This window comes from Pempheris klunzingeri, chromosome 4 (genome assembly GCF_042242105.1).
Source record: "Pempheris klunzingeri isolate RE-2024b chromosome 4, fPemKlu1.hap1, whole genome shotgun sequence".
Classification (NCBI taxonomy): domain Eukaryota; kingdom Metazoa; phylum Chordata; class Actinopteri; order Acropomatiformes; family Pempheridae; genus Pempheris; species Pempheris klunzingeri.
Genome location: NC_092015.1, coordinates 1,106,978 through 1,121,534, shown reverse-complemented (window position 1 = coordinate 1,121,534; position 14,557 = coordinate 1,106,978). Strand labels below are relative to the sequence as shown.

General features: G+C 48.1%; 1 protein-coding gene across 2 annotated transcripts in view; it reads right to left on the bottom strand.

Annotated features, from left to right (window-relative positions):
• The window catches only part of eif4h (eukaryotic translation initiation factor 4h), a 14,927-nt gene extending 616 nt beyond the window's left edge, over positions 1-14,311 (bottom strand). The window contains exons 1-8 of one of the 2 annotated variants that reach the window (XM_070829138.1): positions 14,222-14,311; positions 8,013-8,206; positions 6,491-6,555; positions 5,566-5,671; positions 4,615-4,698; positions 3,398-3,550; positions 2,774-2,889; positions 1-64 (exon numbers count right to left, since the gene is read on the bottom strand). The exon at positions 1-64 is cut by the window's left edge and continues 616 nt beyond it. In XM_070829138.1, coding sequence (XP_070685239.1) covers positions 59-64; positions 2,774-2,889; positions 3,398-3,550; positions 4,615-4,698; positions 5,566-5,671; positions 6,491-6,555; positions 8,013-8,206; positions 14,222-14,286 — 789 coding nt within the window. In that variant the 5' untranslated portion in view covers positions 14,287-14,311 and the 3' untranslated portion in view covers positions 1-58. Of the gene's footprint in view, positions 65-2,749; positions 2,890-3,397; positions 3,551-4,614; positions 4,699-5,565; positions 5,672-6,490; positions 6,556-8,012; positions 8,207-14,221 lie in introns of those variants that run through there. The other variant, XM_070829137.1, reaches the window with a different exon arrangement.
• Between the last annotated feature and the right edge of the window lie 246 nt (positions 14,312-14,557).

Genomic DNA, 14,557 nt, shown 5'->3' with positions numbered 1-14,557 from the left:
ACAGGATGTGTTAGCGCCACCGTCTGGTCAGGAGTGTGTGGTCGCTCATTTAAACGACTCAGGACTGCAATCAAAGACAGATGGAAGAAAGAGGTGAGAAAAGAAAGAGGTGAAGAAAAAAGGGGGCAAAAGGAGGGGAGAAAATATGAAATTAAGCACAACGGAAGAAAACCAACTGTGTTTTTTTTTCTCCCTGTCTCTTCTCCTTTCCCTCTTTCCTTTCCTTCCTTCCTTTCCTTCCTCCCACCAGCTGTTTCTCTATCTTCTCTCCTTTTCTGCTGCCGACCAATCAGAAACGAGGACGACGGACAGGCTCGGCAAATCAAGGGGAACGAGGGATGAAAAACAGGGAAAGATGGAGGACAAAAGCAGAGAGATGTGACACCTGGGTGTTAAACCTTCACATCCTGATGAGAGGAGGCGCAGAAATGAAAGAATGAGAGAAAAGAAAATCAAAGAAAAGGTCAGGTTTTTCTTTCTTTTCCACTTTTAAAAGTGTTCATGCATTGTTGGATCAACCCTCAGCTCCTCTCTGCACACGTCCTGGTGTCTGAGTGACTGGTGGGGACTAAAAGTGTTGGAACTGGTCCAGTAGATCGCCTCAGTAACGGCTGCCAGGTTAAATCACTGTTTTTGTCAATGGAGTCTGGTGGCACAAACGTCTGAGACTCATAACTCAAGACTTCATTCGCAAGTTATGACAAAACTTCATACAAAAGTCTAACAGGATAAAATTACATTTTATATCCAAGAGGTCAAAGGTCGACTTCACTGTGAGGTCATAGTGTTAGTTGGGGTTAATCACAGTATTTGTGATGTACTGATGGAGGCAGCAGCAGAGCAGCAGCTCCTGTGTCCTGTTCTCTAAAATCCCTGTTTTAGTGAATGTAGTCTGGTGTGTGTGCTGTTTGTGGTTAAACCAAAAGGATCTTCCAGGTCTCTCTCTGTAGGGATCCTTTCCATAATGCTGTCACACACTTAGAATAACACTCTGAGCCTGTCAGTGGATCAAACAAGCTCTTTTAGTGGATCTACTGTGATCAGGTGCAGTTGTCCCAAAGGATCACGTTGCAGCCATTGCAGCCCGTTTGGTGGCTGCTGGCTGAGGTGATCTACTGGACCAGTTCCAACACTTTTACTACCTACCAGTCACTCACACACCAGGATGAGGACAGAGAGGATCATGGGTAGAAACAGGGGAGTGACCCTTTAAGTCTTTACTGTTGGTTCAAACAGTGTTTAAAGGAAAAGTTCAAAAATGAGAGAAGTCGTTGGAGGGACAGAAAAGAAAATGACACTGAGGATCTCAGAGAAAAAGAAAGAAAGATTCCTCTTTTTCCGGATTCTTTCCTTTCAGGTGAATCCAGTTCAGGTGAAGTTTTCAGTGTGGATCAACGGACCAATCAGGTCGGGTTATTTTAATGACCCGTGTTCAGTGTGGACACCTCATTCTTGAGTCTGATTGGACGGGGCAGGTTTGGGTCCAGCGACATCGTGTCAGCTCGAGACAACCAATCAGAAGGTGCCTTTACTGTAGGCCACGCCCCTCACTACTGCCTCCCATTGAGCCACATGTTCAAACTGTGCTGCGTTCAGGGGGTGTGGGACAGAATTAAGAAGAACTGACAGATGCAGTCAGTGTTTTTGATAACTACTAGAAAAGTCGCTTTTTCCCTTTTTTTCACAGCACCTGAATGCAGCGTGACAGTGAGTTTTCTGGGAAGCCACTCTCATTGGTCAACTAACAGAGGCGCCACCTGAACAGGTTGTCCCTCCAGCAGTGCATCATGGGAACAGGAGCCAGAACTTCCTCACTTCAGGCGTCGGCCATCCTTTCAACGTAAAAAACGTTTCCATCAGGTGAGTCTGCTGCAGGTACCCCTGGGGGGGCGGAGCTTGTCAAGGAGCCGGAAGTCCGTCCTGACGAAGATTAAGCCCCGCCCACCCCGGACGACAGGCAGAATAAAACAAACAATTTTCAGGACAACAATACGAGAAGACGCTCGTGGTCACAGCTGAAAAATCTGATTGATGGGTCACCACGGCAACGAGTGACGAGAGAGAGCAGGTTAAGTCTGACTGGACCAATCAGGATGAGGGGGCGGGGCTACAGCTGGACAACTACAAAATACAAAAAGAAAATGTGACTTTACAGGTTGAACCTCTGGGCTTCGTTCTGTCGGGGAGTACAAGGGGGGGGTGAGCTTCGACCCGGCGGAGGAGGGGGGGGCTACAGGACAAAGCAGGTATGACATCACAGTAAGCAAAGGTGGCAGCGAGGGGGCGGGGCGAGGGGCGGGGCGAGGGGCGGAGAAACCCAACGTTTGGACATGCATTCACAAGCTGCTCGTTGTGTTTGTGTTTACAGGTTTATTTTTCATCAGAGTGTCAGAGTGCGTTTCATCTTTATTCCGACTGAGAATAAATATTCTGCTCAAACTGAACTCAAACAGGAAGAAGAAGAAGAAGACGAAGCAGAAGAAGAAGAGGAAGAAGAAGAAGTAGTAGAAGAAGAAGAGGAGGGCGGCGTCCTCTCGCTCGCTGTCTGTCAGGAAGGAATGCTAACTGCGGCGTTTAAACTCACCCGATTGGTTTTTCTTTCTTTGTTTTTTTCTGTTTTTTCTTGTTAAAGTTCTCTATCTGTTTACTCTCACCCCCCCCCCCCCCACCACCACCACCACCTACCTACTTCCCTCCCTCCCCCCCTCCCTCCCTCCCCCTCCCCCCGGCCCTCACGGCCTTCAGTCTCTTAAGGTTTTTCCTTGGGGATCACCTCCTCTCGCGGCTTGGCTCCGCCGAAGATGGCAGAGTTCGGGTTGGCGACCTGGTTGAGCGGCTCAGAGACGGTCCGAGGCTTCAGCTGCAGCCGAGGCCGCTGTGCACGCTCCTCTGCACAGACAGACAGACAGACGGAGAGACAGAGAGACAGAGAGACAAAACAAGCCGTTACTCACTGAAGGACAGTCCTTCTCCTACAGAGAGAGACCTGGAAGATCCTTTTGGTTTAACCACAAACAGCACACACACCAGACTACATTCACTAAAACTGGGATTTTACCTAATGTTGTTGCTGGTCTACTGCTGCTTTGATCGGTTAGTTTTTGTGTTGTTGAGTGTTACAGAAGTGTTGTGTTGGATCCAAACTAACCGTTTAAAACACCAAAGTCACACAGTAACACAAACACACTAACTGATGGAGGCAGCAGCAGAGCAGCAGCTCCTGTGTTCTGTGAGGTAAAATTACTGTTTTTGTCAATAGAGTCTGGTGTGTTTGAAGAGAGCGAGTGTGTAAATGTACAAATAGGACCCTGATTTAAAGAACTCATATTCCTCTTGAAGAATCACAGAACCAAAACACATGACTGAATATCTAAAACAAATTAAAGTCTAAACTCACCTTCAGACGGTTCCCTGAAGTCTGTCGTTCCTCCGCGGGGGGGTCCGTCTCTGAAGCGACCGGCTCCCGATCCCCCGCCTCCTGCCCCCCTTCTGTCACCAGGGCGGCTGCCGCCTCGACCCCGCCCTCCCATGTAGTCGTCATCTCTGAAACCTGCAGAGGCAGACAGGCAGACAGGCAGACAGACAGACAGACAGACAGGTGGGTCAGTCAGCAGGTAGACGCCTCAGGTGTCCTGCAGCGTTGGAACCTGTAAGGTGACCAGTGAGCATGAGATGGTCCAAGTGAAAGGCATGATGGGGGAAAAGCCGGGGTAGGGGGAGGTCAAAGGTCATCAGTGTAACCGCCAGTTACAGGACAGGTGTGGTTCAGTCATGTAGCTTGAACTTGCAGAGGTCAGTTTCTCTCTGTTTGCTAAGCTAGGTTAGCTTAGCTTAGCATAACAAAGCTTTCGCATCTACAGTCAGCTTGCGTTTGCTTAGCGTACTCTGGAGTGCAACCAAGTTTAAAAACTACATCCTTCCTCAGGTCAGGGTGATATGCTCAGGGCCGGGGGGGCAGTCCCTGCTCCCCACTCGCCATCTACAGTCACCATGTAGTCAAGAATCCAAAGTGACTCTACAAACTGTCCAAAAGACTCTGATCGTTCATGGTTGTGCCAATATTTACCAAACTACCTGGATGACCCTGAACACAACGTCTCGGAGGCGTGGCCTGCTGACTTCACCTGCCATAACTTAGACTAAAAGTACCCGGATCTTCCTCACCATTTGGATCAAACACAACTCACTGCTAACTTCCTGTTAGCCCCGTGCTAACTTCCTGTTAGCCCCGTGCTAACTTAATTGGGGATTAAATAATTTAACCATTCGGCTCTTCTTTCTTTCCAAAGGTTTAATTTAGCTTGTGAATGTTGAGGTGCAGAAAAGAATAAAAAGGACAAATCTCAGACTAGAGGCCGCCGGCGCCACCGTGTGGTCGTGACGCAGCACCAGCTAAACGCTTTAACAGCGGCAAGCGAAGGAAGCGATGGACGCCTCAGCTGCTAACACACCTAAAGTCCCTGACAGCCTCTGCTGTGTTTGAGCTTCAGGTCAGTTTAGTTTAACAGGACGACACCGTCCCGCCATCTGATTGGCTGCAGCCCAGCAGAGCTCCGATTGGTCGGCTGGAGTCTGCTGCCGTCCAATCTGAGCTGCTCAACTGTCTGATCGCACCTCCTCCTGAGCTGTCGAAGTCCTCGCGGCCGTCACGTCCTCCTCCTCCTCCTCCTCTGGGAGCTCCTCGAGGACCTCCTCGTCCTGCAGGGGACAGGGGGGAGTTAACACTGAGAGGAGGAGGGGGGAGGAGACAAGGAGGGGAGAGAGGAGAGAAGGAGAGGAGACCAGGAGGGGAGAGAGGAGACAAGGAGGGGAGGAGAGAGGAAACAAATAGAGGAGACCAGGAGGGGAGAGAGGAGAGAAGGAGATGAGACAAGGAGGGGAGGGGAAAGGAGACAAGGAGAGAAGACCAGGAGGGGAGAGAGGAGAGAAGAGAGGAGACAAGGAGGGGAGAGGAGAGGAGACCAGGAGAGGAGACAAGGAGAGGAGACCAGGAGGGGAGAGAGGAGAGAAGAGACGAGACCAGGAGAGGAGACCAGGAGGGGAGAGAGGAGAGAAGAGAGGAGACAAGGAGGGGAGAGAGGAGAGAAGAGAGGAGACAAGGAGGGGAGAGAGGAGAGAAGAGAGGAGACCAGGAGGGGAGGGGAGAGGAGACAAGGAGGGGAGGAGAGAGAAGACAAGGAGAGGAGACCAGGAGGGGAGAGAGGAGACAAGGAGGGGAGGAGAGAGGAGACAAGGGGGGAGAGAGGAGAAAGGAGGCAGGCGGTGGCGGCGCCTCCTTCAGGAAGGAGCAGGAAGAACAGCACTGAAGAGGCGGAGCTTGTTAGTCGTCCGTCAGCCAATCAGAGAAGAGATGTTAGACACAAGAAGACTGACTGATCTGTTTATTTCTACCTTCACCTCCAGACCAGGTGACCTCACCTGTCACCTGTCTGTCTGTGGGGGCCAGTTAGAGGGAAAAAGGGGGGAGGGAGGGGTGAGGATGAGGTGATGGAAGGATGAAGCCAAACACACACACACCTCTACAGGTTAGTGACCTACTTCCTGTTGGTGCTTCGACGTTCGTACCTCTAGCGTCGTCTTTCCTGAAGCCGAAACCTCCTCCTCCTCCGCCTCCTCGTTCTTGCCTCCGTCCCTCTGCGATGTCCACCCTCAGTGACCTTTGATCTAGCAACTGCAGGGGTCAGAGGTCACGTTAGACTCAAAGCTGACAGGAGCGAAGAATCCAAAGGATCTGATCAAAGGATCTGATCAAAGGATCTGATCGATCTCTTGATGTTGAACGTCACAGGGATCCAGAGCGATGACGGGACAAACACCTCCGGATTTTTATATGTCGCTCAGCTAATAGCTAGTAGAGCTAACAGCTAGTAGAGCTAATACAGCTAAGAGCTAGTAGCACTAATAGAGCTAACAGCTAGTAGAGCTAATGGAGCTAACAGCTAGTACAGCTAACAGCTAGTGAAGCTAATGGAGCTAACAGCTAGTAGAGCTAATAGAGCTAACAGCTAGTAGAGCTAACAGCTATACCGCTAATAGAGCTAACAGCTAGTAGAGCTAACAGAGCTAACAGCTAGTAGAGCTAACAGCGTTAACAGAGCTAACAGCTATACCGCCAATAGAGCTAACAGCTAGTAGAGCTAACAGCTAGTAGAGCTAATAGAGCTAACAGAGTGAAGCTAATAGAGCCAACGCATAACAGCTCACAGCTAATGGTGCTAAAAAAGCTAACGGATGTAGCAGCGTGAACAGAGCTTGCAGCTAACAGAACCAATAGTGCAAACAGAGCTAATAGTGCTAACAGGGCTAACAGTGCTAACTCTTTCCATCCAAACGTGTCAGAGATCAAAGTAACCGGATACATTTGGAGCAGTTCTGTACTGAAGAGCTCTGCTGAGATATCTGTTCTTTCACACCAACATAACGATGCTTTTATTACGTAACCAACGGCAACAACGACGGAGGAATAAAAACACGGCGGTCGGATACTCACAGCACCGTCGTACGTCAAAGCTTCTTTTAGAGATTCCAAATCTTCAAACTCAACATAACAAAAACCTGCAAAAAGGAGACAGAAACACAGAAGAGCTGCAGTCAGACGGCAGCCGCATCTTCAGGACCTCTGAGGTTCGTTCAAAATCAAGATGGAGCTGTTGTCATGGCAACTGGTCCTTAAACCTGAACCCAGAGCTCCCACTCCGAGCCAAATGTAAACTCCAGAGGTTGATCAGGACCCAGGAGCACGTTCAGGAGAAAACAGCCGTTTACCCAGAAGCCAGTTCTTCCCTACTGCTCCAAAGCTGCGCTGTGCTGCCACTGGCCAATCAGAACTCACTTCCTGTATCTTATCACATGATGAGGAGGGATTAAGGATGCACAGATGGAGCCCAGATACGGATTCTGATCCCTGCTTTGTTCTGACCTAAACATTTCTCTCCTGACTCTGCAAAAGTAAATGGAACAAAAACACAGATCTAAACTGAGGAAGTGAGGACAGGAATTATTTGAATCAGGATTATTTCAGGCTGGTGTGCCGTCAGTCTGAGGACCAGCTGCTCAGAGAGTTCAAACAGATTCAGTGGTGAACAGGTCGACCTGATGAGAACTGATAACCATCATAACACTGCTGATGGAGATGAATCATTTAGTGTGATCGTTCTCACCTGGCCGACACCTGAGCCACTCAATAAGATCAGTGTCTAATACCAGCCTGCAGCTAAAGGCTACAGGGTCACTCTGGTGTTTCTACCCATGATCCTCTCTGTCCACATCCTGGTGTCCGAGTGACTGGTAGGTAGTAAAAGTGTTGGAACTGGTCCAGTAGATCACCTCAGCCAGCAGACACCAAACGGGCTGCAATGGCTGCAACGTGATCCTTTGAGACAACTGCACCTGATCACAGTAGGTCCACTAAAAGAGCTTGTTTGATCCACTGACAGGCTCAGAGTGTTATTCTAAGTGTGTGACAGCATCATGGAAAGGATCCCTACAGAGAGAGACCTGGAAGATCCTTTTGGTTTAACCACAAACAGCACACACACCAGACTACATTCACTAAAACAGGGATTTTAGAGAACAGGACACAGGAGCTGCTGCTCTGCTGCTGCCTCCATCAGTCAGTGTGTCTGTGTTATTGTGTTGGATCTGAACTAACCCATCAAAACGACAAAGTCACACAATAACACAAACTGACTAATTGACCAAGTCAGCAGCAGAGCAGCAGCTCCTGTGTCCTGTTCTCTAAAATCCCTGTTTTAGTGAATGTAGTCTGGTGTGTGTGCTGTTTGTGGTTAAACCAAAAGGATCTTCCAGGTCTCTCTCTGTAGGGATCCTTTCCATGATGCTGTCACACACTTAGAATAACACTCTGAGCCTCAAACAAGCACAAAACCAAACTATGTACATTTGGGCCCATGTTTAAACACCAGAACTCATGAAGCTACGGTGTCCTGGTTGGACCAGACCAGGCAGAAAGTCTCTGTGGACGACACCACAGGAAACGAACGCGCTCTGACCTTTGAACTTGTCTGTCTCTTTGTCTCTGACCAATCGGACGCTGCGGATGTTGAGCTCTTTGAAGATGATGTCGATGTCTCCTTGCACCGTGTTGAACGGCAGGTTTCCCACGTACGCCGTGAACGGGGGCTCCGACGGCAGTTCCTTCTGCTTCCTGGGGCCTCCGGAGCCGGGGCCGCCGCCTCCACGGGGCCTGACGGGGACAAGACAGAGTGCATCATGGGATACAGAAATAGACCAGTGTTCCTACATGTGAACTGGTTCTCTGATGTTTTCTTCCCAGAGACCTGATCCACGTCTCTACACAGACCTGCCTTCATCTCATCAGCCCGAATCAATCCACCGCTCCCCGGCAGGCGTCCTACCAGGCGCCGGTAAAAACAAAGGAAAATATCTTCTTAAAACTACAAGATAGTAGTAAACAGTTGGATTTTTACTCCGTCTATCTCTGACGCACAGCAGTCTGCATGTTATTTTATAACCACTCAGCTCTGATCATCGGCTCGTCATCAGTGGATCGACCGCCCGTCGGCAGCAGCTTCGTCGGCTCATTCAGACTTCCAATTAGAAAAGTAGACCAGCTAATAAACACTGATGCGCTGTCACAGATCAAACTACCAGCAGAACCCACAGGAAGGGCAGGACTTTAAAACAAGATGTGACGCAGCAAATAAACAAACTCCTGTTTCCCACAGAGTCTCCTCCATCACCTGGACGCCAGCAGCATGGCCACATTTCCCCCACTACCTCTAATAGAAGTGTAAATGTAAATATCAGCAGCTAACCCCCTAACCGCTCTTAAAGACCTTTTATCAGTTGATGTGAATTTAAGACTTTTTAAGGACCTGTGGCCGTCCTGAACACACGTGTGTTCAGATAAACGACATTAGCACAAACAGTTAGCATGAAGAAGGATAAACAGGACAGAGGGGAGCCATCGCTAACTGCTAAGCTAACTGCTAAGCTAAAGGAAACACTAGCAGGTCTGACCAATGTGTAAGCAACAGTCTGTGTAAAGAAGCGTCCTCTGATTGGTCGGTATCAGTCTATAAAGAAGCGTCCTCTGATTGGTCGGTATCAGTCTGTATAAAGAAGCGTCCTCTGATTGGTCGGTATCAGTCTATAAAGAAGCGTCCTCTGATTGGTCGGTATCAGTCTGTATAAAGAAGCGTCCTCTGATTGGTCGGTATCAGTCTGTATAAAGAAGCGTCCTCTGATTGGTCGGTATCAGTCTGTATAAAGAAGCGTCCTCTGATTGGTCGGTATCAGTCTGTATAAAGAAGCGTCCTCTGATTGGTCGGTATCAGTCTGTATAAAGAAGAGTCCTCTGATTGGTCGGTATCAGTCTATAAAGAAGCGTCCTCTGATTGGTCGGTATCAGTCTGTGTAAAGAAGCGTCCTCTGATTGGTCGGTATCAGTCTGTATAAAGAAGCGTCCTCTGATTGGTCGGTATCAGTCTATAAAGAAGCGTCCTCTGATTGGTCGGTATCAGTCTATAAAGAAGCGTCCTCTGATTGGTCGGTATCAGTCTGTAAAGAAGCGTCCTCTGATTGGTCGGTATCAGTCTATAAAGAAGCGTCCTCTGATTGGTCGGTATCAGTCTGTATAAAGAAGCGTCCTCTGATTGGTCGGTATCAGTCTGTATAAAGAAGCGTCCTCTGATTGGTCGGTATCAGTCTATAAAGAAGCGTCCTCTGATTGGTCGGTATCAGTCTATAAAGAAGCGTCCTCTGATTGGTCGGTATCAGTCTGTAAAGAAGCGTCCTCTGATTGGTCGGTATCAGTCTGTGTAAAGAAGCGTCCTCTGATTGGTCGGTATCAGTCTGTATAAAGAAGCGTCCTCTGATTGGTCGGTATCAGTCTATAAAGAAGCGTCCTCTGATTGGTCGGTATCAGTCTATAAAGAAGCGTCCTCTGATTGGTCGGTATCAGTCTGTGTAAAGAAGCGTCCTCTGATTGGTCGGTATCAGTCTATAAAGAAGCGTCCTCTGATTGGTCGGTATCAGTCTGTGTAAAGAAGCGTCCTCTGATTGGTCGGTATCAGTCTGTGTAAAGAAGCATCCTCTGATTGGTCGGTATCAGTCTGTATAAAGAAGCGTCCTCTGATTGGTCGGTATCAGTCTGTAAAGAAGCGTCCTCTGATTGGTCGGTATCAGTCTGTAAAGAAGCGTCCTCTGATTGGTCGGTATCAGTCTGTATAAAGAAGCGTCCTCTGATTGGTCGGTATCAGTCTATAAAGAAGCGTCCTCTGATTGGTCGGTATCAGTCTATAAAGAAGCGTCCTCTGATTGGTCGGTATCAGTCTGTAAAGAAGCGTCCTCTGATTGGTCGGTATCAGTCTGTGTAAAGAAGCGTCCTCTGATTGGTCGGTATCAGTCTGTATAAAGAAGCGTCCTCTGATTGGTCGGTATCAGTCTATAAAGAAGCGTCCTCTGATTGGTCGGTATCAGTCTATAAAGAAGCGTCCTCTGATTGGTCGGTATCAGTCTGTGTAAAGAAGCGTCCTCTGATTGGTCGGTATCAGTCTATAAAGAAGCGTCCTCTGATTGGTCGGTATCAGTCTGTGTAAAGAAGCGTCCTCTGATTGGTCGGTATCAGTCTGTGTAAAGAAGCATCCTCTGATTGGTCGGTATCAGTCTGTATAAAGAAGCGTCCTCTGATTGGTCGGTATCAGTCTGTAAAGAAGCGTCCTCTGATTGGTCGGTATCAGTCTGTAAAGAAGCGTCCTCTGATTGGTCGGTATCAGTCTGTAAAGAAGCGTCCTCTGATTGGTCGGTATCAGTCTGTAAAGAAGCGTCCTCTGATTGGTCGGTATCAGTCTATAAAGAAGCGTCCTCTGATTGGTCGGTATCAGTCTGTAAAGAAGCGTCCTCTGATTGGTCGGTATCAGTCTGTAAAGAAGCGTCCTCTGATTGGTCGGTATCAGTCTGTAAAGAAGCGTCCTCTGATTGGTCGGTATCAGTCTATAAAGAAGCGTCCTCTGATTGGTCGGTATCAGTCTGTATAAAGAAGCGTCCTCTGATTGGTCGGTATCAGTCTGTATAAAGAAGCGTCCTCTGATTGGTCGGTATCAGTCTATAAAGAAGCGTCCTCTGATTGGTCGGTATCAGTCTGTGTAAAGAAGCGTCCTCTGATTGGTCGGTATCAGTCTGTGTAAAGAAGCGTCCTCTGATTGGTCGGTATCAGTCTATAAAGAAGCGTCCTCTGATTGGTCGGTATCAGTCTGTGTAAAGAAGCGTCCTCTGATTGGTCGGTATCAGTCTGTGTAAAGAAGCGTCCTCTGATTGGTCGGTATCAGTCTGTGTAAAGAAGCGTCCTCTGATTGGTCGGTATCAGTCTGTATAAAGAAGCGTCCTCTGATTGGTCGGTATCAGTCTGTGTAAAGAAGCGTCCTCTGATTGGTCGGTATCAGTCTGTATAAAGAAGCGTCCTCTGATTGGTCGGTATCAGTCTATAAAGAAGCGTCCTCTGATTGATCGGTATCAGTCTGTGTAAAGAAGCGTCCTCTGATTGGTCGGTATCAGTCTGTGTAAAGAAGCGTCCTCTGATTGGTCGGTATCAGTCTGTAAAGAAGCGTCCTCTGATTGGTCGGTATCACTAAATGTACGATGTGAGGAAGAATGAAGCAAAAAGGAGCCGAGAGCAGAAAAGCAGCAGAAACCAGACGGAGTGACTGACGCAGCAGGTTCATCTGAATCCTACAGGATGATTGTTTGTTAGATTCAGACACTTTTTCCACTTCATGTTTAGTAGACGTTTACCTTCAGTCACTTCCAGTCTGTTTTACATCTGATGTTCAGCTGCTGTCATCCCTCATCACCTTCCAGGACCTCATTTATTCACACATCTTTATTTATGCATTTATCTCTGCCTTAATAAACATCCTGACTCTTTATTTCACACTCTGTAATCTGGGATAAATCCTGATTGTCTCCGTTTCTACACTGGCTGCTGAGGTTTCTACCGTCTTGTCTTTAAAAAGGTGGAATATCTCTTGTTGTTGGTTTTGGCCCAATAAATTTGGATTTAAAAGCCTGAAACTGCAGACCTGTGAGCTGCACCTTCACCAGCGGCACCATTAAAGAGGCAAACACACGAACGACCAATAATTACATCCGTTATTCTGAAATGTGCCACACTGCACAACAAGTCATTTTTTAAATCTGCAGGACATAAACTATTAACTGTATTTCTAGGATGAAGTCCGTTAGCGTGACTGAAAGCACCTGGACGTGTCTGAGGCCTTGTTACCTCCGACAGGTACGTTCAGCACCTGTTTGTCTGCACAGAGCGTTTTAATTCATGCATCTTTTATCTCATCTTTCTTCCTTGCAGCCTTTCATCTTATGGCTGCTTCACCATACATTTACATATATCTGTCTTCATATATCCTCTGTGCTATTTTGTCTGTTGTCCTCTGATATTCGGAGTCTCTCTCCTGTAAGGGAGCCTCCCACACTCAGAGTCAAACATCCTGCCCTCTGCTGGACTGGAGGAGGATAGAAGCAGCATCTCATTCACATGAAGCTGCTGCTGTTTCACTGTGCGTGTGCTGATGAGTTAGAAACAACCAGCAGCGGCTGTATGATGAAAACTGATGTAAAGTCAATAATAATAATAATAAGACGACGACTGATGATCAGCAGATCCAGATGTCACCAAAGGGCTGCACCTGATCACAGTAGGTCCACTAAAAGAGCTTGTTTGATCCACTGACAGGCTCAGAGTGTTATTCTAAGTGTGTGACAGCATCATGGAAAGGATCCCTACAGAGAGAGACCTGGAAGATCCTTTTGGTTTAACCACAAACAGCACACACACCAGACTACATTCACTAAAACAGGGATTTTAGAGAACAGGACACAGGAGCTGCTGCTCTCCTGCTGCCTCCATCAGACAGTTTGTTTTTGTTATTTCTGTGAATTTGGTGTTTTAAAGGGTTCGTTCAGATCAAATACAACATCTGTGTAACACAAAATGACACAAACTAACTAACAGATTGAAGCAGCAGCAGATCAGCAGCTCCTGTGTTCTGTGAGGTAAAATTACTGTTTTTGTCAATGGAGTCTGGTGGCTTAGAGCGATACAATGGCTGTTACTTGTTAAACAAAAAGGATCTTGCACTGCTTCTAGGATTTACTACACTTTCTGTCACCTGTTCATCATCTTCATCATCATCATCATCATCTGAAACCTCTTTCCTCTGCAGCCACAGCTCCGCCTGAGCCATTAATGAGCAGATAATAAAACACCGGCGTCGTATTGATGAGGACTCCATACTTTTATATTTAAATGTACCGGCTGTCTCTCTGATGCTCCTCTTCATCAGGACACATTCATTTCTTCAGCAGCAGTCACAGTTATAGCAGACAGAGCTGCAATAATCAATCAATCAGTGGGAAATCCCTCAGACTACTGGTGTGAGGACATCTCCTTGGAGACGGATGTTAAACAGATCAAAACATGAAGTGATGGATGACTGGTTAATGACAATAATGGTGATTTCAGCTCTACAGATCAATGGATCAGCTTCAGCTCTTTAAACCAAACTTCTGACTGTCACTGAAGGAAACACAGACCACCGGGTGTTTCTGCCCCCCAGCAGCTGCAGACCTCCTCAAATGACCCAAAATCAGCTCTTCACTGATCCCCTCCCCAAACACCAGCTCATAAACACATTAAATAACAGCAGCTCGGCTGATATTAGCTCCACAGACAGAAACACAGCAGCAACCAGCATCCTGCCTCATCTTAACTAACTACGTGGATGGATCTGCAGCTGCGGGCACATGATGCAGCCATGCGGGCAGCCTGCAGCTGCAGCTCCGCCACCACCTCCACCTGCTGCGGCCTCCGTCCGGCCTCTCACACACCGGTTCATTACAGCAAACACCACACAGATAAATGTGAACAGTGCTGCGGAGCTCCAGCGGCCCGATCTCCGCCACATGGGTTCGTTTGTTTCGCTAGCCTCCTGCTAACAGTTAGCTTGTTTGCTCCGCGACCGCGGTGTTTCCCAGCCGCTCAGGCCGGCCTTCCCTCACTGCTGTCCGTCCTGCTCAACAAGCGCCCGGCGGGACTGGCTCAGGGGCCTGGCCGCCCTGCACCGATGCTCCGGGCGGACAGCAGCGGGAGACACGGCGACGGTCCGGCCGGGGTTTGTGTTAGAGGCACGCGGCGGAGCTGCCGTGCGGAGCGGAGACTCACCCTCTGCCGCCGCCGAAGCTACCGTAGGCCCGGTCCCGCTCGTCGTAGCTGTCGTAGTCCGCCATTACCGCTGCTGTGTGTCGGAGGAGGAGGTCCTACACGTCACACACAGAGCGGGTTTAGCTGTCCGCAGAGCGCCTGACCGGGAATGCCAACACACTAATAAAATTATTAAGTCATTCATCTGATTAGAAAAGTTTTATTACACACATGCAGGTAAAATCAAATGTATGCACATAAGAATAGTCCACAATAAACAACTATGTAGAAAATAAATAAACTACCAGGAGTGAGTGAGTTATTTAAACAAATACAAATTAATCTTTTTGTTCATAG